At 52.1% G+C, this 23283-nt stretch overlaps 1 protein-coding gene across 1 annotated transcript in view; it reads right to left on the reverse strand.

Moving 5' to 3' along the window:
- Positions 1-290: 290 nt before the first annotated feature.
- AHNAK (AHNAK nucleoprotein) overlaps positions 291-23283 on the reverse strand; it is an 89077-nt gene continuing 66084 nt past the window's right edge. Inside the window, exon 6 of the mRNA XM_066251772.1 lies at positions 291-828. Coding sequence (XP_066107869.1) covers positions 821-828 — 8 coding nt within the window. The 3' untranslated portion in view covers positions 291-820. The remainder of the gene's footprint in view (positions 829-23283) is intronic.

The following is a 23283-nucleotide window of genomic DNA, read 5'->3' on the forward strand; positions in this document are numbered from 1 at the left end:
AGAAGCATCGACTTGTTGTTCCACTTAGTTGTTCCATTTAGATGTGTACTCTTCGGTCGCTTCTCATATGTACCCTGACCTGGGATCAAACCCACAACGTTGGCATGTCAGGATGACACTTTATCCACCAAGCCACCAGGCCAGGGCCCAGAAAAGTATCTTTGGATGTCTAAAGCCATAGAACAAGAATTATAGACTGTACCCCCATGACTGGTGACTTTGAAAAAGCCATATGCCTTTAAAAAATGTATTGACTGACATGTTTAAGATAACATTTTTATTTTAATAGACTAATAAAGAAGAAAGAGAATGGAGGAAGAGAAGAAGGGAAGAAAGAGGGGAGAAGGAAGGAGAGAACATACTTCACCACTTGGAAACAGAAGTCATGCACCAAGTCTGAAAATGGAAAAACAAGAGACCAGAAAACCAGCTGCCTTTAGCCAACTCTGCTGGTGATTCTCGCAATGCCAGAGAGTAGAGCAGAGGAAACCACCAGGGCTGGCCCAGTGTAGATGCTCGATAAATATTTATTGCGTGAATGAACGGAGGACAATCACCGAGGCCCTAGCTGCCAAAGCTCACGCTGTCACAAATATAAGTCCCCAAGAAGTGAAGAAATGCACCAAAGGGCACTTCTGCAGCAGCTCTGCATCCAGCCCGTCTGGGGCTCCGAAAGCCACCTCGTGGCAGGTATTCCATTAACTGCAGGTGTCAGTTTGCTTTGGCACAATAGTATGTAATTTCCCATTTTTAGAACAATGCTCCAAAGAACAGTCACCAAAACAACCTTCCGAGGGGGTGGTTTTCTTCCTGGACTTGGCTACGGTCCTGTAAAACAACAATGAGAAAGAGATTTTTATTCAAAACAATGTTTACATCTCTCCCTAAAATCGAGAGGCTGTTCGGTAGAGCTGCATGGCTGGAAAGGGTCTCCCCACCTGCCTCTCCCCTCGGCAGAGCATCCACACCAACCCCTGCCTTTGGGAGGGGAGCTCCGGGAAGGACTCTGCTGTTGGGTCTGTTTTGGTCTTGCCACGCCTCTCTGTGCGGTTCCCACGTGGGCAGGGTGGAAAGGAAGCTTGTAGAAAGCCAGTGTCTGTCCTTTGGTGCCCCCGACTAGTCTGAGACCAGAAGAGAACGGTGTGTTCTCGAGAGCAGGGAGGAGCAGGCCGAAGGGAGCGAGGCCTCAGGGAGGGGTGAGAGGCACCCCTTCGGTGTCGGCCGCAACCAAGTCCTTCCATTCTCATCTCCAAACTGCCCTTCTCTCTGCGTTCCTCTTTCTGCTTCATAAACTCAGGAGATTGGCTCCAAGACTTCGGGAGCCCCTCACCCATCTCCCTACACCTTCCTTTCCGTCGCATCTCCTCCACCCCATCTGCACCTGAACGGGCGGGCGTGCTGCTCTCCTCCCTGGCCCTGACCTAGCTGCTCACCTACAAGGGTGTGCACGCACCTGGCTTCCTCTTTACCGCCCCTGCTCAAGAACATCTGGGGACTCCTTTTTTTTCTTTCTTTCTTTCTTTTTAAAAACTTTATTTATTGATTTTACAAAGAGAGGAGAGAGCCCTGGCCGGTTGGCTCAGCGGTAGAGCGTCGGCCTAGCGTGCGGAGGACCCGGGTTCGATTCCCGGCCAGGGCACACAGGAGAAGCGCCCATTTGCTTCTCCACTCCTCCGCTGCGCCTTCCTCTCTGTCTTTCTCTTCCCCTCCTGCAGCCAAGGCTCCATTGGAGCAAAGATGGCCCGGGCGCTGGGGATGGCTCTGTGGCCTCTGCCTCAGGCGCTAGAGTGGCTCTGGTCGCAACATGGCAACACCCAGGATGGGCAGAGCATCGCCCCCTGGTGGGCGTGCCGGGTGGATCCCATTTGGGCGCATGCGGGAGTCTGTCTGACTGTCTCTCCCTGTTTCCAGCTTCAGAAAAATGCAAAAAAAAAAAAAAAAAAACCCAAAGAGAGGAGAGAGAGGGGCGGGAGAAACAAGAAGTATCAACTCATAGTTGCTTCACTTTAGTTGTTCATTGACTGCTTGTCGTATGTGCCTTGACCAGACAGGCCCAGGGTTTCCAACCCGCGACCTCAGTGCTCCAGGTCTAACGCTCCATCCACTGTGCCACCACAGGCCGGGCCAGAGACTCCTTTTCCTATAGAAAAAGTCCAGCCTTCTTAGTGGGACTTTCCTCTTCTGGAACTTCATATTAATAAAATCAGGCAGTCTACAATCTGTGATCTTGTGTAGTACTCCATTGAATGAATGAACCAAAATGTATTTCTCCAGTCTTCTGTTGGGATTTGGGGATATTTCAAATTTGAAGACAAGCCCTTTAAACATTCTTGTACAGATCTTTTTGTCAGCATGAGCACTCATCTCTTGGGGGGGGGGTGCATATGCATATATATATATATATATATATATATATATATATATATATATGGCACGGAGTGGAATTACTGGTTATAGAGTAAGCATATCTTTAGTGTTAATAAACTCTGCCAAACAATTTTCCTAAGCCGTTGTACCATTCTACACTCCCCACAACAATATATGATACTTTCGGTTGCTCCATATCTTCAATGGCACTAGTTATTGCCACTCTTTTCATTTTAGCCATTCCGGCAGGTGTCTCGTGCTATCTCCCTGTTGTTTCAATTTGTACTTTCCTGATAAGTAACGATGCTAAGCGCCTTTTGGTAGTTTATTTGGCCATCTGCATAGGCTCTTTGGTGAGCTTTTTCTTTTTCTTTTTTTTTTTTAATTGATTGATTTTAGAGAGACAGAGAGGTGAAGGAGGAGAGAGAGAAAAAGAGAAGCATTCATTTGTTGTTCCACTGTAGTTGTGCGTTCAGTGGTTGCTCTCCGTCCGCGCCCTGACCGGGGTCACACCCGCAACCTTGTTGTTTCGGGACCAAGCTCTACCCGAATGAGCTTCCCGGCCAGGGCCAGTGAGCGTTAGCCCTCCCCCCAGTTTTCACCGGGTCATTTGTCTAGTGGTTCTTCATAAATTCTGCAAGTGGATACTCTGTCAGATATATTTACCACAGATGTTTTCTCCGAGGCTGAGGCTCGCCTTTCCACTTTCTTAATGGTGCCTTTGAAGAACAGACACTTTTCATTTTGATAAAGTCCAATTTATCAATTTTTTCTGGTTTCGGTCTTCTGTTTTAGAATTTTTTGCCCACTCCCAAGGCCACGAAGATATTCTCTCTGTGTTAATGTCTTTTTCTAACTTCATTTTTCAAGTACAATTTACATTCACTATTATTCTGGATTGGTTTCAGGTGCACAGCACAGTAGTCACACAGTCATACATTCACAAAGTGCTCCCCGCCATTTCCAACACCCCCCTGGCACCATACGGAGTTATTACTACATTACTGCCTGTATTCCCTATGCTGTACTTTTACGTCCTTGCAACTATGTTAGTTTCTTTTACTCTTGCTTTTATGGTACCTTCCTCCAGAGCTGGAGATAACTGATTTTTTGTTGTTGTTTCCATAAGGAGCAAAGATCTCATAGGAAAACTAACCCCGGCTGACTCACAGGATAATGCTCATATGATAATGACTGCCTCGGTCTCCAGACCGTCCAGCCTGTCATCCCAAGGGCCCCTTGTGGCCCCAGCAGGCACCACTGCTCCCTGGCCGCATGGCTGAAATCCCCTGGAGGGATCTCTAAGGGGGGCTGAGGTGGCATTCTCCAAAGGGAACCAGCAAGGAGAGGGAGACTAGCAGCACCCCCGAGCCCCAGAGGCACTGGTGCAGCCTCTCAGGCCAGCAGCTCACTCTAACAGCCCCGCTGTGGTCACCTGGCAAACACTTGCCCATCCAGGCAACTTCTCATCCCCTTTCATAACCTTTTTCCCATGCATCTTCTTTGCTCCCCGAAATCTTCCTCTCATTATCATTTGTCTAACCACTTATCATCTGCGGGGCGCTTATTATACATTTGTCATTTAAATCTTTTCTTCCCTTCTGCCTCTCCTCCCCTAACGCAGGCTTTCTCAGCCTCAGTGCTATTGACATTTGGGACCAGACAATTGTGTGTTGTGGGCACCCCACCCCCACCCCGTCCCGCACACTGAGGGGTACTCAGCTCTCCTCACTTCTCTTTTTCTTCCTACCTTCCTTCTCCTGTCAAACAAGAGGCCTGAGGGGAAAGTGAGGGTGTGGTGGGAGGTGAATCATCGCTTTCTCAAGCTTGAAGGGGCCTTAGATGCAGTCAAGTGCAATCCCTCATTTTACAGATGAGGAGACAGGTCCCGAGAGGGGGAAGGAGAGGACGTGTCAAAGCCAAATGTGTGTACGTGGGGGAGGGGGAGCAAGTGCGGGCCAAGCAGGAAGTCAAAATTCCAGAGGCAGAATTTCCAGTCCCGCTGGGAACCTGGAATTGCTTCCCACAGCTGAGATAGTTCCCACTCCAGAAACGACCCAAGGCTGCTCGGATGGACCAGACCGGACAAGCCCCCAGCACGCGCACATGCTTGGCCGTCCCCGGGAGCCCATTCCAGACCTTCCATTGGACAAAGATGACCACCAGTTCCAACAGGGATGTTTCATGAACACCATGACCACATCCTATAACCATGACAGAAATGACAGCCATTCCACTTGGCCAAACCTGCCCCCGTGGAAGCGTCAGAGAGCAACAGAGATCCGTGGAAGGCAGGAGGGAGCCCGGGGGACTTCGTCTCCTAACAGGCAGGCGACAGGACCTCAGGGAGGCCGACAGCCCTCAGCCAGCATCTCCCAAGTGATGGTGGTGTGAACGTTTGTGGAGCACTCATCATGCACTAGACACTGTTCTCAATGCCTCATAAATATACGAACTCAGTCCACTGCCTCTGAGGGGGACACGTCATCCTCCCATGTGGGGCACGCTGACACGGAGCCAGGAACCCTTGGTCAAGCAGCAGGGGTGCTCTTTGACGGGGTCACCCGACCCCTGACTTCTTGCCAACATGTAGCTCACCCCAACGTCAGTGTCAGATGCGCACAGAGACCCCCTTGTGTGCAAAAGCTTACACTACAGACGTGCGCAGAGCCCCGGGTGGTGTTCGAGGTGAGAGCGGCACGTGAGGGATACCTTTATTTTAAGGATTATGAACTTGTTTCGATGCTTATTAGAAAAGTGCCAGGTTTCACTTATGGTCGTAACATAAAGATTTCTTTTAAATTAAACATAAGGTTTTTAAAATAAACTCACTTAAAGAGAACTACTAGACTGACAGCGTGTGAGTGTGGCAGATACAGTGATTGAAGCATGGGCAGCAGTGACTGGGCTCTTCCCGTCCGAAAGCCCCTCCCTCCTCTTGTTCCCACCTGCCTTTCTCATAGCTTCTTTCTCAATTAAAAAAAAAACCCTTCAGAATTGAAGATCACAAACAGCCCTTCGGTCTTCTCCTGCCCCTTTACCCACAAGTCACTCGCTTTCGGGTTCTCTCTGCTTTCTGGAAGATAAATGTACTGAAACTCACAAGTGGAGGCCAAGTGTGAAGAGAGAAAGGAATGAGGAAACCCCACCCCGTTTCTTGGACGCTGTCCTGGGCCTTCTGCCCCTAGCTGGCCTTCCAAGGCGCTGGCTGCGGAACTGTCAGCCCGGGGTCCTCTGCTGAAGATCCCTCCCAGGTGCTTGCTGGCCTGTGAGCAGGACTTGGCCTGGCCAATGTGCTCAAGGACCCAACACTGTCCCCCTCCCGTGGGGGGCAGAGTAGCATGGACTATCTTTCAGGGAGTCCCATGTGTTCAGGGACCCCCTCCGCCCACCCAGCCTCAGAATAACCCTGGTGGTAGAGGAAGCACTGTCCTTCCCTGGCAAATAGGGACAGTTTAAAAACAATACTCATAAATGAGTCAGTGGGGAACGGACCTGCTCCAAAGCCCTGGGATAGAACAACAAACAATAGGCTGGGATTCGAAGGGGCCACCGAATCCCACTGTCCCCAGAGATTCTCAGAGGACACGGGAATCAAACGCCATCTGCCCAGCCATTGTATCCACTTGGGCACCGCAGTTGGGCAGGTGCCCGCCGAGGAAGCCCGGACCTTGTCGGGGACATTGTTCTCTCTCAGAAGAGGATCTGGAAAGCAGAAGGAAACTAGAACAACCACACAATGAATACCAGATTCTCCTTTCTCCCTGCTGCGGCTGCCAGGAGATTAGCTGACAGCGCGCCCCACCCAGCAGCTGCTCGCCCTCCGGGATGTCCGCGCCGCAGGGAAGGGCTGGTCCAGAGACCTGGCTTGTTCTCCATTGATTCCCAGTGTTCACTTTATTGTAAACTCTTTTCTTTAATTGATTAATTTTTAGAAAGACAAGAAGAGAGCAAGAGAAAGAGAGAAGACTTCATTTGTTGTTCCACTTAGCTGTACATTCATTCCTTGCTTCCCATATGTGCCCTGACCAGGGATCGAACCTGCAACCTTGGCATTTCAGGATGACGCTCTAACCAACTGAGCTAACCAGCCAGGACCCCAGTGTCCATTTTCTTTCTCCAGCTATTCTTGAAGGGCAGAGACGCCTCTGAGGCTTCTTTCCAATATGACACGATGCAGACAAGTTACAGGCACTCTTTGTGTTTGTCGACTGAGTAACTGATTCCATAGGGGCACTTTGCTGAAGACATTACGCACTGACTCCTCACAGCCATCCCGTGGGGTCCAGGCCACCCAGCTGATGGCCAGACTAATCAGATTGGGGCGCCTTCGATAGGACTAAACAACCCTCCTCACTTCTTACCTACAGCACCCTCCCAGTTGGCCAAATAAGTTTGTAAACATGACATATATGTTTGCTCGCTTATAGTTTGCATTGGGTGTGGGGGACAGGCTGTAAGCAGGCTGGGTCGTTATAGCGGGAGGCTTAGTTTTAAGACTAAGCTTTCCCCCACACCCTTGACTAATTGCATGATGTGGGGTGGTGCACTCTCATGAGGAATCCCATCATGCCTCAGACAAGTGGCTTTGTATCAGAGACTTCCTTGTTTGTATATTGGATTAAAGGCTTTGATTTCTACACTATAAAATGAGGCAGACCGGGAGCTTGCTCTCTCTTGGTTCCTGAAATTAGCATTAGAGCAGAGAATAGAGAAAGGAGAGCAAAAAAAGGCCACGTGCAGGAGGCCAGGAGAAGCAGCCAAGATGGCGGAGTGCTGAAGGAGAAGCCAGTTTGTGCAGAGTTTGTGCACAGAGAAGGAGATGGGGAACAGAGGTGAATAAGGCTGGTGAGGTAGAACCTTTGATTCTGGGAAACTTGGATAAGTCAGTGGCTTTGGGAGCCCTGAATGGAAAAGGAAGTGTTTTCTCACTGTGTGTATTTCTTGCCCGCCGGGTGCAAGCTAGGATTAGAGCTAATGGCCCACTAGTTCTTGGCTCTGTTGTTTCATTACCATCTGTCCAAATCAAATGCAAACCTGCATGGGCCAGGTGGCTGTGATGGTGGCTGTGGCTACTGGTTTTACACACCCCAACAACTCCATGAGACAATCACGAAGCCCTCCTTAGATTAAAGCCCTACCCCACGTGCCGGAGAAATAGGGTGACCTAAAAGAAGACGTGTCCCCTTCCGAACTCACACCCCACGAGACGGCACGTGATGCAGACAGACGTCACAGAGCTTGGAGGAGGAGACACACACAGAATTAGTGTCTTACCAACTGAGCGTCACAACATTCCCGCTAAGAACGTTTTTCTTAAAAACACACTTTTTTTTCCTCTGTTGGGACTATTATTCATCTGAACATAATGTTGTGTCTTCTGCCTCCTACATGAGTAGACACCAGTGTTAAGTGTGGAATACCGCGCTCATGTATCTAGTCAAACTTCTGTTTGCTTTCGGCTGCATCCATAGCTACCCTCTGAATAAACAGAGGAGAAAGGTTTGGCTCCCAATCCTACTAGCTGGGCCCTACGCCATCATTCCCCAAAACAAAGGAGAAAAGATGCCAGGAGCAAGGGCCCAGGGCTCACGGTGAAGGAATACACTGTTCTGTTTCAGAGGGTTACTGAGCAGGGTCGAGCTCCCCAGAGCTGGGCGGGGCGGGGCGGGGCGTGGCAACAGGAAGGCATTCCCGTAATTCCCTGTGAAGCGCCAGTGTGTTCTATAACTGTGGGCAGAGAAGGGAGGCACTGAGCTGCCACGACTCAACCCTCTGCAGAGGAGGTCACAGGCTAGGAAGAGGCGCAGGAACCCCAGCTTGTCGTGCTGGGCCTGGATGTGGAAGCCAAGTCTTCCCTGCCTAGCGCAGGGCTCTCCCCCTCCCCCATCCTGCCCCCCATGGGTTGCAGGACCTGGTGGCGGCTCTGTGCTGTCTGGCAAGTGACCTGCGCCCTCCGGATAGCGGATAGCGTCATGCAAGTGCCACGCCCCTGCTCCTGCCCTGGACGGCTGTATTTCCCTGAACAAGAAAACCGAAGGATCAGGCTCTGTCCTTGGGCCTTCCAGTGTACAGCCTCACAAGTGTGACCTGTTGTTTTCAGTCTGTTCTATCAGGCTGTAAAATCAACGGCGAATGGAAAGGTCAAGGTCATGGATTCAATCTCTAAGTGAGCCCACTGTCACACAGGGACAGGAAGAGGGATCCTCAGCCCTCCTGGGCGTCTTCGCCTCCCTGACCGCCTTCCCATCTCGGAAGGCAACTGAGTCTCCCCCGAACCATCTCCCACTTGTTCTGGGAACAGCCACGCTCGCTGTGCCCTGGATGTCAGCCCCGTTTCCTTTAGGGAACAGGGGTCAACTATCCCATCTTGCTTCAAAAGCCCTGTCCTCTCTCTCCTGCGGGCTTCTGGCGCTCAGCCTATAAACAAACATCTTCAAGTCTGCCCCAGCCTTAAAATTCAGGCCCTTGTATCCGCCTCCTGCGCCCAGAGGTTGGCCCGTCTCCTCTCCCACCTTTAACAGCAGACTTCCTGGTTACCTTCATCTCCTGAACTTCTCCCAATAACGTCCCAGCCCCCGCGGTGTGCAGCCCAGCCCAGCCCAGTCAGTCCACGGGAACCAGCCTCTCAGTGGCCACAGATAGTCTATAAGCATCAAATCCAGCAGCCAGTTCTCAAGACCCATGCTAGCTGACTTCCCTGCATCAACTAACCCAACAGAAAAAAAACAAACAAAAAAACAACTCTTCCTTCTGAACTGTGCTCAGGGCAAGCACTATTCATGGCTTACTCAGAAGCCATGCCCTTCACCTTAGCTGGCAAAATCCCAACTTTGTTCAAGGACAGGAAAGAGATTCTTTTGATTCAGCAAGATGGGCACCGACCCTAGCCGCAAGGGCAAGCACGTGTCCTCTCTGGCCAGCAGAATGTAGGGGAAGAGTGGTAGGGGTCCCTTCACCACTACCCCACCACCACCAACAACAAGAGGAAGACAAGTCAGGAGAAGTGTGCCCCACGCTGTTTCCTGTCATTGAACTCATTCATGTCAGGATGTGATGCTTGAAGCTGAGGGAAGGCCCAGAGGACGTCAGACAGACTGAGCAGAACTTCAAACATCCCGACTTTGAGAAAAATAGTCCTCTTGTCAGTGTCACCCCTGGACAGGTTTGTTGTTACCTGCAGCCAAAAGCATCCCCAACTGCGGCGTCCCTCCTCGCTTGGTTACTGACACTGCCCTCCTGTCCCTCGTTCTCAGGGCTCCCCGACAGCCGCTCTGCCCACCCCACGAACATCGTGTTCTCCTGGCGCTCGGTGCCCCTAGGTGCCTGCCCTCATCATCAGTGAGGTGCGTGCCAGGTGTTCAGTCAACAAATGCCTGTTGGCACCTTTTATGTGCCAGGCTGTCCTTGTAGAATTGAAACCCTAGTGGGGGGAACAAAAAATAAACAAGATGAACAAATAAAAAATGACAAGTTGTGACCAGTGTGTGCTCTGAAACGCTTGGCTAAAGAGGATGTTGAGAAGAATGTGGAACCTCCTTAGGTGGTGAGCAGTGACTTGAGATGGAACATTCCGGATGAGGTTTGAAGGCTGAGAAGAAACCAGACACGCCAAGACGAGGCAGAGCACCCCGGACGGTGGGGACAGTGGCGAGCCACGGTGAGGACCCGGCGAAGGGAGGACGGCGTGTTATGGGGACCACAGGGAAGCCGGCGAGGTGAAAGAAAAGTGATCTATGGGGAGGAAGAAGTCAGACAAAGTCGTGATTCAGTGTAGAACCTTGTGAGTCATGGGAGGGTGCCGGCTGTTACACTGAGTATAGTTAGAAGTCATTTGGTAAAAGGATTAACAGTCACGTTTGTTTCCCTAAAAGATCACTGTGGCTGGAATTTGAAGCCAGAGTAGAAGTGGGGAGGCAGTGTGGACTCAGTCCCCCAGGTGAGAGATGGGGTGACTTGACCTAGGAAGATGGTAGTGCAGAGGGCGAGGGCTGACGGATGCCTGTGGCCGATATGACGGGACTTGCTGCTGCGTGGGCTACACGGGGTGAGGAAAAGGCAGGCGCTGGAGCCGGTGCTCATGTGCCCCAGCCTGGACTCAAGGGAGGAGAGATGGAGAGGCCGGTTGGGGAGGGAGGGAGGCAGGTCCCACTTGGAGTTCCGTTTTAGAAATGCTGAGTTTGAAATACCTGAGAGACAGCCACATGTAGAGGCCAAGGGACAGGTAAGGAGTCAAGGCAGGGCGCCGGGAATTGGGAACGGGGAGACTTCGGCCTCAAGATGGCATTCAAAGCCGCGGGCATGGACGAGCTCCGCTGGGCAAAGCATAGGAAAGACTGGAATAGAACCATGAGGTCATTCGAGTTAGAAATAGCGTTTATTTTTCACTTCTCCCTCTCTCTTCTCCTCGTGGTGTTAAATTGTCATCTTCTGTCAGTTCTAAATCTAAAACACTCCCTAATGCTGTCTTTCTCTCCTCATTCCTGTGGCTGCTGCCCTCGGCCTTCACCCGTCTCCCCCGGAGATTTTCTGCAGACCCTTCTGCCCCAGCTCGGCTGCAGAGAAACCCAAACCAGCGAGCGCGGAGGCGGCCTCCCAGCCGCAGGCTGGAGCAGAGCCAGGTGAGAGCGGGTCACCCCGACCTGAGCTGGAGAGGCCCCAGCGACAGAGAGAGAAGCTGGAGCCCAAACTGGTAACCACAGCAACGGGGGAGGATACAGGAAGCTGCCTGTGCAGCACCCTGCTTTTTCTGCGGTGGCGGGGGGGGGGGGACTTTATTAGCCCAGCTTACTCACGTCAGCCCCTGTGGTTTCAAGCTTAGCGGTGCCACCCAACACCTGGTACAGGGGGGCTCTCTCAAACAGATACTAGCAGCAACAAACACCGCGGTGACTAACGCGGGTTGAGCACTGACTGTGTGCCAGGCGCTGTGCCAGGCGCTTTAAATATACCCCCCCCAAGCGGCTAAAACGACGCTCTGCGGTAGGTATTGCCGATGAGGACACGGGGTGCAGGGAGGCTGAGGGGCGGTTCACAGCAAGGGCTTTTGGGGTGGACGGACATGGGTTCGTCCTGTGTGGACTCTCCCTGCCTCCTCTGTAAAATGGGATTAAATGAGATGACTCAGGTTAAAGCATTTAGCTAATGCCTATCACCCAGAAAGTGCTCGGTGCTGACCATCGCGATGCTGCTGTTGTGACGACGACAGAAAACTAAAGTGGCCCACGGCTGCTGGGGGGTTGCTTGGAATGGTTGCTTTTAACAAGATTCCCTGGGAGACCAAAAGCCTTCAGTCTCAAAAATAAAATTAGTTTTACAGGGTGGATGGCACATCAGGGCCTATGACAGATAATTAGCAATACGTTCTTAAAAGGTCTTCGGGGCCCTGGCCGCCTGGCTCAGTGGTAGAGCATCATCCTGGTGTGTGGATGTCCTGGGTTCGATTCCGGCCAGGGCACACAGGAGAAGCGCCCATCTGCTTCTCCACCTCTCCCCTCTCCTTCCTCTCTGTCTTTCTCTTCCCCTCCCGCAGCCAAGGCTCCATTGGAGCAAAGTTGGCCCGGGCGCTGAGGATGGCTCTATGGCCTCTGCCTCAGGCACTGGAATGGCCTTGGTTGCAACGGAGCAAGGCCCCAGATGGGCAGAGCATTGCCCCCTGTTGGGCAAGCCGGGTGGATCCCGGTCGGGAGCATGCGGGAGTCTTGCTCTCTGCCTCCCTGCTTCTCATTTCAGAAAAATACAAAAAAAAAAGCCTTCGGGCAAGTCACAAATCCCACTCCAAACAGAGCAACAAGGATAGATAGCAGTTATTGCGTACTTCCCACATACCCAGGAGTTCACCTTTAAAGCCTCCTCTTATCCTCACAACAGTGCTACGATGTGCATGACTGTCATATCCCCATTTTCAGCAAGAGGGAAACCAAGGCGCGGGAAAACATTTCCTAAGTGGGGCAGCCAGAACCAGGTGCAGGAGCCCCATCACCATGCCGCACAGCCTGTTCATTGCACCATCTGCCGAGGGGGCGACAATTCCATGTGTCAGTGGATTGGAGGGCCAGTGGGATCCTGTAGTTTCTTACTAGCTGCTGTTATTTGGGGGTGGGGAAGGTAGAAAGGCATTGTCAGTCCCTGACTGGTTTGCTCAATGGTAGAGCATCAGCCCAGTGTGTGGAAGTCCTGAGTGCAATTCCCAGCCAGGGCACACAGGAGAAGCACCCATCTGCTTCTCTACCCCTCCTACCTCACCTCTCTCTCTCTCTCTCTTTCTCCCCTCTTGCAGCCATGGCTTGATTGGAGCAAGTTGACCCCGTGCCGAGGATGGCTCCATGGTCTCCACCTCAGGCAATAAGAAGAGCTTGGTTGCTGAGCAACAGAGCAACACCCCAGATGGGCAAAGCATCATCCCCTAGTGGGAGTGGGTTTGCTGGTTGGGAAGCATGTGGAAGTCTGTCTCTGCCTCCTCTCCTCTCACTGAATAAAAAAGAAAAGAAAACAACAGCACTGTCAGAACAGTCTCCCGGGGCCTGCCTCCTGAGAGCCTTCACAGTCCCTGCTATTTACTTATCTGGCCTCCATCTAAAGCACCCCATACCGGGGGATGACCGCAGGTGTCTCTGACAACCTCTGCACCCTGAGTCTGAGCTCTTCCAAGACTCACACATCAGGATGCGTGAAAGTTTGCAAGAAGAATGTAAAAACCCTCTGCCTGTCTGCTGCCCGAGACCAAGCCAGCTGTCCCAGGAATATCCGCCCCCAGCCCAGCCGCATGTGCGTACTGCGTTTCCAGAGGGATAAACAGCACGACCTTGGCACCTCGGACGGCGTGCTTAAGATATTAAGCTTGTGTGCACTTGTCCACAGTGCCGACGAGTCTCTCCTCAGGCAATGCCTCCGAGCTGCCCTTCACTGCTCTTGCGCAACTTGTCACTAGTCACGCTCCCTGATGACCACTGTGGCCCCAGGGCACTTTCTTCCACCCTGTCCTCAGTCTAGGTAACCACGGTACTCAACTCCGTCTGAGTTCAGGAATAACAGTGAGTGACAGGAAGAAGAAGAATGAGAACTGGCCATCATTTTCCGAGTACTTAACGGGTGTGAGGCACCCGGCAACTCAGAAGTGAGGGAACAGAGGCTTCCGAACAGCCCAGCAGAGCCAGCTAGTCAACAGCAGAGCCCGGATTTGCTGCAGGACGTGAACTGCGCACTGCTCCCACCTTCCAAGAAGGTTACAGTCTGGTGTCCATAGGCGTTAAAGAGAGCTCTTGGGGGCGGGGGTTCAGTTCACCCCGAGAAGAGGGTGACTTGGGGAGACTCCGGAAGCAGGACGTGTAGTTTGAATCCTAGGTCTGGTTTAGAGGGGTCTGCCACAAACACAGCTCACGGAAGGACCGTGTCTAGACAAGCTCTGTCACGTGCACAGCCAGAAACCCCACGCTAATACGGAGGCTGCCAAAGATTTCTAAGGGAGCACCTACCGTTTCCCAGCCCCAGCAAGCCCAGAGTGAGAACGAGAGGCTATCGAAAACCAAACCGCTTCGATAACAACACGAGGCGTGAATAAGACGCTGAAACCGAGAGAGAGGGCCCTGAGACGAAGGGAAAGACGTGGGCTGTTTCGTGGGGACAGCCGGAACTGCTGAGCCTCACTCCAGCAGCATCCTCCCGGATGCCGTCCCTGGGACCCCTCCGCCGGCCAAAATCAGAGCAAAGTGAGGGGCAAAGAGATGCCAAGTCCGGGCACCCAGGTCTGCAGGATCCGCGGGGGCAGATCCGCCAGGAGAGTGGGGAGATCCACCAGGTAGCTCGGGAGGACCCCTGTGGAGGAGACGAGAAGAGAGGGCATGGGAGGGGGGGAGATGGAGCCAGGAACTGCGGGACCTGGATGAGGGACCTCCCCAAGCTCATTTGGGGATTGAGAGCAAACTGAAATCTCACGCTAGCTCTAGCCCTGTCCGTGAAAGGCCCCGCGCCCCGGCCACCTGGTGCTCTGCAGAGGGCTCAGATTTGCGTTTCATAAGGAAACGCACCCACTAGGTCTACCAGAAGGCCCTGAGTGGCCGGAACCCTACCTAGAACACGTCCCACATCAGCCCCCTTCCAACGGTTCCCGGAACCGAGGGCCTCGTGAGCCTCAGAGGGCCGGGCCAGGCGCTGGTCCAGTGCTGCCTGGCAACCCTGGCTTTTGATTTGTCCCCGCAATCCACAGGGATGTGACCCTCCTGTTTCTTCTGGAGCCACCATCTGCTCTTCCCCTCACTGTCTCCCGCGCTCGCCTCCTCACTGTGCTGGGAGCTGACCTCACCCACACCTGCCAGGCGGGGGCCGAGGTGAACCCAGCCCCCGACTGTAAAATAAACACGCTGCACTTGGCACCGCGGCCAAGCCGGTGGGACAGGCTGCCTGGGCGGCCACAGCGCGGCCGCTCTCCTCAGTCACGCTTGGGCCCCACCGACATTTCTGGCTCCCTAGGGGGCCGGGAGACCTCTGTCTGATGCTCCAAGACCCTGGCCCTGCCTGGCCTGTGCTGGCGCAGTGGATAAAGCGCCGACCTGGAAATGCTGAGGTCACCAGTTCAAAACCCTGGGCTTGCCTGGTCAGGGCACATATGGGAGTTGATGCTTCCAGCTCCTCCCCCCTGTCTCTCTCTCCTCTCTCTCCTCTCTCTCTCTCTCTCTCTCTCCTCTATAAAATGAATAAATAAAATAAAAAAGACCCTGGCCCTGAGACTGGCCCCTGTTCTAGTCTGAATCGTGCCCCCAAATTCAGATGTCGAAGCCTTAACTGCCATGACTTCAGAATGTGACTGTATTTAATGTTTAGTATTATTATTATTGATTTTAAAGAGAGAAAGGGCACATGAGCAAGAAAGAGAGACAGGAACATGGATCTCTTCCTGTCTGTGCCCTGACCAGGGATCAAACTGGCACCCTCTGTGTTTCAGGACGATGCTCCAACCAACCGAGCTGTCCAGCAAGGCAGAATGTAACCGTATTTAAAGATAGGGTCTTTACAGAGAGGATTAAGTTAAAATGAGGTCACTAGGGTGGGCTCCAATCCAATATGACTAGTGTCCCCATGAGAACAGGAAAGTTAGACGCCAGGGATGTGTACACACAGAGGCAGGACCGTGTGAGGACACAGAGAGAAGGCGGCCACCTGCAAGCCTAGGACTCAGGTCTCAGGAAAAACCAAACCTGCCGGCACCTTGATTTGGAACTTCCAGCCTCCAGAGCCATGAGAAAATAATTTTCTATTGTCGAAGTCACCAGTCTGTGGTATTTGTTATGGTAGCCCTAGCAAATTCATATAGATATTATCACTAGACTTCTGGCAATAATAATAAAGTTCAGCCTTTCATATGTGCCAGGGACTGGGCGAACCAGTTTGTACACTTGTATCATTCCATTTTTCTGGCAACACAAGGAACATTAATACCTCATTTATAAATGGGAAAACTGAGGCTCGGAGAAGTTAATGACTTGCCCAAGGTCACCCAGATGATAAAGGAGACAGGATTTCAACCCAGGCTGGCCGGCTCCAGAGGTGGTGCTCCAGCCATCACACTACTGAGGGTGCTCGGGACACCAGTCCCAGGAAGTCCCCTGCAATGGACTGAATGTTTGTGTGCCCCCCCCCCCCCACTGCCAGCCTTCAGAACTATGAGAAACAAAGTTCCGCTGTGTCTGAGTCACCAGGCTATGGTATCATTTTGGCAGCCCGAACAGACTGTGACGACCCCTCGGACAGGCTCCCAGCACAGCTGGCAGAGCTGGTGGAGACCGCCGGCCACGGAGCTGTCCTCCCTCAGTGGTACCGTGCCATCCCAGGAGCCTGCCAACCTCGAGTCCCCCCTTGTCCGAAAGCCTGTGGTGCCATCATTCCATTCCTCTCCCCTCTGAGGGACGCCTCTGTCACTTTGTCCTTTGGCAGCCACATCCGGTGAGTAGCAAGCCCTTTATATAGGCCACTTCCAAGTCCTTTTCGAGTCACCCCTACCACTAAGTGCCCTTGAGGACTCCTGTTCATCTATATATATATTCGCCTTAGAAAAGGGCTTAGCTCACCAGTGACAGAAATGACAGCTGCCCACCAAGAATAAGAATCGGGCAGCGTCTTCACCTCCCACAGCAGAAGGTCAGAGCTGCAACGAGCCTCGGAGATGGTCCCCCTCGGTCCCCGCACCAGAGGAGCCACTCGGGGCAGCAGAGAGAGCAGGGGTGTTTCCAAGACGAGAGCCTGCTGTAAGCTGCAGGCCACGGCCCCTCCACACTGCAGCCTCTGCCCGAAGAGGCCAAGTCCACCCTCTAATGATCAAAGTCAAGCTCTGTGAGCCCTGGAGAAATGAGCAGAACCAACATGGGCCGGCACTGGTGTTACTCACGTCACCGCTCCCATTTCAGTCCCGCATGTCCGAGTCAGTCCCCCACGTGGCTGCTCCTGCCTGCGTGAGGGGCTCCGTGAGGCCAGGAGCTGGCTCTCCCCGCCAGTGCCCCAATCACAGCGTGTCTCTCCCAGTGTGGTGCCCGAACCATCTGCCCCAGACTCACCTGGGCCCCTTTACTGTGCCAATTCCTAGTCCCCACTCGGATCTACTGAATCAGACACTCCAGGGCACAGCCCCGGAATCTGCATCTGTCAAGCGCCCCAGATGATTGTGAGGTGCGCTGACCTGCCGGCTCCTTTATTTAACCATGGCCCGTCCTCTTGAGGAAGTCGGCCAGGTCCTGACGTGGAACATTGGTGGGAGAACCAACCGTCTGGTGGGGACTGAGGGGATTCCTGGGAGGTGGGATTTCCGGTGCTGAAACCAGGACAGTTCAGGACGAGCCGGCATAGTTGGTTATCCTAGCCCCCTTAAAACCCTGCGCTAGGGCAAGGAGCAGGGGTTCCCAGGGGCCCACAGGTGAGAGAGATCATCTCCAAAGCACGCCTACTTGGGGCTGGAATGGTGTCGGAACGCACTACAAATGTACTCAGAGTTGAAGTGAGCGTGGGTGATGCTCCAGAATTTCACAATACTTCAAATGAAAAAAAAAAAAATGAAGTCAGACCACAAGGAACTGGCTCAGGGGCTCTGGAAAAAAGTCCAGTTTCTCCAGTCTGCCCCTCCCCCCCACAAAACCCATGACTGCCACCCACCATGTGCCTTCCCTGAGCTGACTGTTCCCTCCAGATCGGTGGGGTCAGCCAAGGTAGAAAGAGATAGTGAGAATCACGGGGTATCAGACCAGAAAGTCTGGGGATCAAACGGGCCTGGTTCGTCCTTTCTCAGCTGAGGAAACCAAGGTCCCGAAGGGCCAGGCGACTGGCAGGATCACCGGCTAGCCCGCCGAAAGGTGACTCCGGCGTTCCTGCTGTCCGCAGCTCGACCCAAGCCCTTCCGCTGGCTGGGCAGACAAAGAAACCATAAATATTCACTGGGGGCTGGAGGAGGCTAGAGGCACAGATGGGTCAGAGCAACAGAGCGCTTGAGGGATCAGGGTGTGCCAACCCCTGCGTGTTACAGAGGAGGAAACAGACACACAGACGTCAACCCTATTTCCTGGGCTCCATACACAAAACCTCTCTTGCAGATCACGTACGGCCTGCCCACCGTGGGCGCTGCCTACAACTCTGAAGGCCTGCTGTATCTGAAATGAGACTCTGGTGACGTTGTCCCACAGCGCGTGGCACTGGGCCTCTAGTGGCTGGATCCCTGAAGACCTGGACCCACAGACGCCCAGCCTGGGGGAGCGTCCCCGGAGAGAGTATGCCAGGCCAAGCAGGGGTTACTCAGGAGCAGGGTAGAGACTTCCACTTTTCACTTTAAACAGTTTAAGTTAGATAAAAAAAATTTTAAAAAAACTGAAAAGAATCTGATTTCTGTGATGAAAGAGGTGCTCTGGCCGGATAGCTGGAAGATAGCTCAGTAAGGTAGAACGTCATCCTGAGGCACAGGGTGACGGGTTCGAGCCCTCATCAGGGCACATACAGGAACAGATGAATGTTTCTATCTCCCTCTTTCTTTCTCTCTCTCTCTCTCTCCCCCTCACCTCCTTCCTCTAAAATCTCTCTCTAAAATCAATCAATAAATTTTAAAATACAATAAAAGAGGGCAAAAAGCCTTTCTTTAGTGGACAGAGAGAAAAGAGCAGGAGGCCCAGCCCCGAGCTGGGGAGAGCAGAGAGACCACACGTCTGTGTCGTGGCACCGCGGGGCCCCCGTTGCCTTTTCATGAACAGTAAGGTAATGAATCAGTCGCACTCGGTCGTGACAACACCTAAGGACGGTAGAAGTAATTTCTAAAAAATTTTTTGAGTGCTCCCTAACAGAGAATTCAAAAACATCACCTCCGAGTTATAGCCCACGACAAAACGGGAACCATCTTCCAGGAATTGGTGTGTCTGTGGTTGGCCCTGGCTCGGCCGAACCCTTAGGGAATGAATGAGTCACTTTATAGAGTAGAATTTCCTGAATAGCTGAAGGTGGAACCTTGAAGTGATAGACATTTAAGTCTTTAAATAGAAGCCTTTCCAAAACGGCCTCTGCACCTCCTGCATTCTAACACGGAGTGGCCAGGACATCATTTCGGTGGTGGTCCCACGTTATGGCAGCCTAGGGCTGGCCACGCCCAGAAGCACTCTGATTTCAAGACCTTGCATTCAAAACCTCACGGCCCCCACCCTGCCCTCCATGTCATTTCATCTCTGGTTTCTCTTCTGGCACCTCAACCCTCCCAGTTACAAGACAGTTATTGAAAGCTCAGCTGCCACGCCCAGTGGCTCAGCAGTTTTCTGTCCCTATTTATTAAAGCGACAGGCCTGGAAACCACAGGAGGGTCACAGCCGCGTGCTGCAAATAATCACAGCAACGGCCCACATTCAGATGATACACAGCACTTCTGTTCACAGACTTCATGAAGCCCTGAAACAGCCAGCACAGGCCGTGTTAGCCACAGGTCTATGACCAAACTAACGTGTACAGATTAGCTGAGTTTCAGAAGGTCACCAGACCAATAAACAGCAGGTGGATACTTTGAACTTAAGTCTTCTTGTTCTGAGTCCATGTACTTGACTGTTCTTAAATCACTTTTTTTTTTTTTTTTTTTTTTGTATTTTTTTGAAGCTGGAAACGGGGAGGCAGTCAGACAGACTCCCGCATGCACCCAACCGGGATCCACCCGGCACGCCCACCAGGGGGCGACGCTCCACCCATCCGGGACATCGCACTGTGGCGACCAGAGCCACTCTAGCACCTGGGGCAGAGGCCAAGGAGCCCGGGCCATCTTTTGCTCCAATGGAGCTTTGGCTGTGGGAGGGGAAGAGAGAGACAGAGAGGAAGGAGAGGGGGAGGGGTGGAGAAGCAGATGGGCGCCTCTCCTGTGTGCCCTGGCCGGGAATCGAACCCGGGACCTCTGCATGCCAGGCCGACGCTCTACCACTGAGCAAACCGGCCAGGGCCTTAAATCACTTAATTTTGATTAAATATCTGTTCCTTAAAATCTGCTAAGAAAGTGGGCAGAATGAGTAAAACTGGGCAACTGAATTCCTTTAACAGGAAGATCAGTAGAATCAAGCGTGGCAACGACTTATTATTTCCATTAGTGTTAAACTGTTGCTTATGCAAATCGTTGTAATTGCTACTTGCAAGGAAGTGTTCCTTACAAGCCAGCCACTGTGGTGTCTCTGCAGCAGCTGGCGGGAAGGGCGATGTGGCCGCAAAGGGTTTGGACAACCTGACCAGGTCTGCACTATAATGTGAACAGCCCCTAATGGAAGAAACCCAAGGTCAAGGTGATGGTGTTGTTCATTTACTCTTGGGAGACTTGGCTTCTGCCCTGTTTTCATCTGGAAGTCCTACAGACCAGGAATGTGTCTCTGACCATGCAGGACAAATGTTGTCCATGTTCCAGGACAACATAACAGCGTCTTGTGTTCCAGAGAGTTAGTTACAACAGAATGTTAGCTGTTTGGATTTTCTGCAGAGAGTATATATTCCACAATCACGCTGACTGGGGTCAGTTTAAATTTATGAGCACAGATTTCGAGCTGCCACCCAGCACTTGCGGGGAAATGCTGTTCCACATCTTACAAGTTCCCTTCACCCTTTCCAAGATGGCTATTCACGCCTTCTGTGTCCTCCAGCCTCCCTCCCTGTCTTTGCTCTCCGTTCATGATCTCATCCCTTATGTCATCAAGGAAATAGAGCCACCATCAGAGGCTACTTCATTTTTCTTCCATGAAGCCCATGGCTTCCCTTTATCCAACTCTCCCTTCGGGCCTGTCCTGGTTTGCCCAGGACTGGAGGCTTCCTAGGACACAGGACTTCCCATTTTAAAACTTCCCTAGAAACATCAGAGGGAACGTGGCTCTGCCAACACCATGACTGTAGACGTCTAGCCTCCAGAACTGGGAGACAATAAGTAAATTTTGGTTGTTTTAAGCCATCCTAAGAAACTAATACAAGCCCGAATTTCTCTCTCCAGCCTGGACCACTATCCTGAACACCAGACATGAAATTTTTTTTTTTTTGAGAGCAAGGGAGAGAGGGACAGACAGGAAGGGAGAGAGATGAGAAGCATCGATTTGTTGCAGCACTTTAGTTGTTCATTGATTGTTTCTCACACGTGCCTTGACCGGGGGGGATCCAGCTGAGCCAGTGACCCCTTGCTCAAGCCAGTGACCTTGGGCTCAAGCCAGCGACCTTGAGCTTCAAACCAGTGACCTTTGGGCTCAAGCCAGCAACCCCACACTCAAGCCAGATTAGCCCACTCTCAGCCACAGATCCAGCCCGATGGGGTCTTGAACCTGGGTCCTCTGCATCCCAGGCCAATGCTCTATTTACTGCGCCACTACCTGGTCAGGCCAAAATGGAATCTTGATTTTTCTTTCTCAGGTCCTTTCTCCCAATTTCCCCCAACTTAGTAAAAGGCAAGGCCAGTCAGCCAGTTGTTCACACCAACAATGCAGGTGTTATTCTCTATCCTGTCTCAGTCCCGCCCCCACACGGCCCGTCCATCAGCAGTCTCCATCAGTTCTGCACTCAACGTATTTCCTTCCCTTCTGCCAAACATCAGTGTGCTTTGCCTCCCCAGAAAGGTAAGGACTTGCAACTTGTAGTTGCGGCACCTTAGTTGTTCGTTGATTGCTTTCTCATATGTGCCTTGACCAGGGGATTTCAGCTGAGCCAGTGACTCCTTGCTCAAGCCAGTGACCATGGGGTCATGTTTTTGATCCCACACTCAAGCTGGAGACCTTGGGGTTTCAAACCTGGGTCCTCAGTATCCCAGGTCGATGCTCTATTCACCACACCACCACCTGGTCAAGCAGCAAGGACCTTGCTCATTGCTCATTACTAGCCCCAGGGCCTGGAACATAGTCAGTGTTCAATAATACTTGTTAGATCAATGAATGAAATAAAGCTTTCTCAATTCAAACACTCCCTGACTGAGAATTTGTGATCATTTAAACAGAGACTACTAAGCAAATTAACAGTGTAACTAAGATAAGGAAGCACTTTCACTATGTGGGATAATAATAAACTGTTTACAAACAACATGCCTATTAATTATGAATCATTTGTGTACTCGTGGTCCCTCAGTGTCTTTTTGAAAAGAAATAGGTCATAATTGCATTTCTTTAAAAGAAAACACAAATTCTACAAACGTTTGCAGTGATCTCATTAGAAAGCATGTGCTATAAACACCCTAAATTCTTAATGTCTCTCCTGACCTGTGGTGGCACAATGGATGGAGCGCCAACCTGGACCGCTGAGGTCGCCGGCTGGAGACCCTGGCCTTGCCCGCACATGGCACGTACTACAAGCAACCAACAAAGAGCTAGAGTGAAGCAACTACTTCTCGTCTCCACCCCCCACTTCTCTGTAAAATCAATAAATAAAATCTTTTTTTTTTTAATTCTCAATGCCTCTAGTCTCCACCATGGCTCGCCTAGCATTCCAAAAATTCATCTTGAAACACTCAAGCCTTTTGACACTGGGGAAAGAATGTTAGAAGCTGTAATGGGTTTGAAAAAGAGAGATGGACAGTCTGAGGCAGCTCCCGGCATCCCCCGCTGAAATGTGCAACAGCACCTGTCTCCCTGACACACGCGGCAGCCCACATCTGCCATTCTCCCCGTGAATTGTTGGGTACGGTTCACTCCTTTGGAGTGGACACTTCTTGAAGACTGATCTTGGGTCAGACCTAGAACCGGTGCTTGCTGAAGGCTCAAAAATGGGAAACAGCCCTGGCCGGTTGGCTCAGCGGTAGAGCGTCGGTCTAGCGTGCGGAGGACCCGGGTTCGATTCCCGGCCAGGGCACACAGGAGAAGCGTCCATTTGCTTCTCCACCCCTCCGCCGCGCTTTCCTCTCTGTTTCTCTCTTCCCCTCCCGCAGCCAAGGCTCCATTGGAGCAAAGATGGCCCGGGTGCTGGGGATGGCTCTGTGGCCTCTGCCTCAGGCGCTAGAGTGGCTCTGGTCGCAACATGGCAACGCCCAGGATGGGCAGAGCAATGCCCCCCTGGTGGGCAGAGCATCGCCCCTGGTGGGCGTGCCAGGTGGATCCCATTTGGGCGCATGCGGGAGTCTGTCTGACTGTCTCTCCCTGTTTCCAGCTTCAGAAAAATGGAAAAGAAAAAAAAAAAAATGGGAAACACCACATGGTCCCTGCCCTCCAGAACCTTCTTCCATTGGGGGATAACTATGTGAGTTATAGTAATTATATATTGGGATTATATTCAAATATCCGGACTAGCATAAGAGCTATGGTTGAGGGGTGTCTCAGATGCTGTGTGGGTGCAGGTAAAGGACAGGTAATCCCCAAAGGGGAGGGAGGTTAGGGACAGAGAAGGTGACGTGTGAAAGTACCGAGGTCACAAGGTGGACGGCAGGGGAAGCAGGAAGCACAGCTCCTCCAGGAATGGGTGCGGGACCCTGAA

This window comes from Saccopteryx bilineata, chromosome 1 (genome assembly GCF_036850765.1).
Source record: "Saccopteryx bilineata isolate mSacBil1 chromosome 1, mSacBil1_pri_phased_curated, whole genome shotgun sequence".
NCBI classification, from domain to species: Eukaryota; Metazoa; Chordata; class Mammalia; order Chiroptera; family Emballonuridae; genus Saccopteryx; species Saccopteryx bilineata.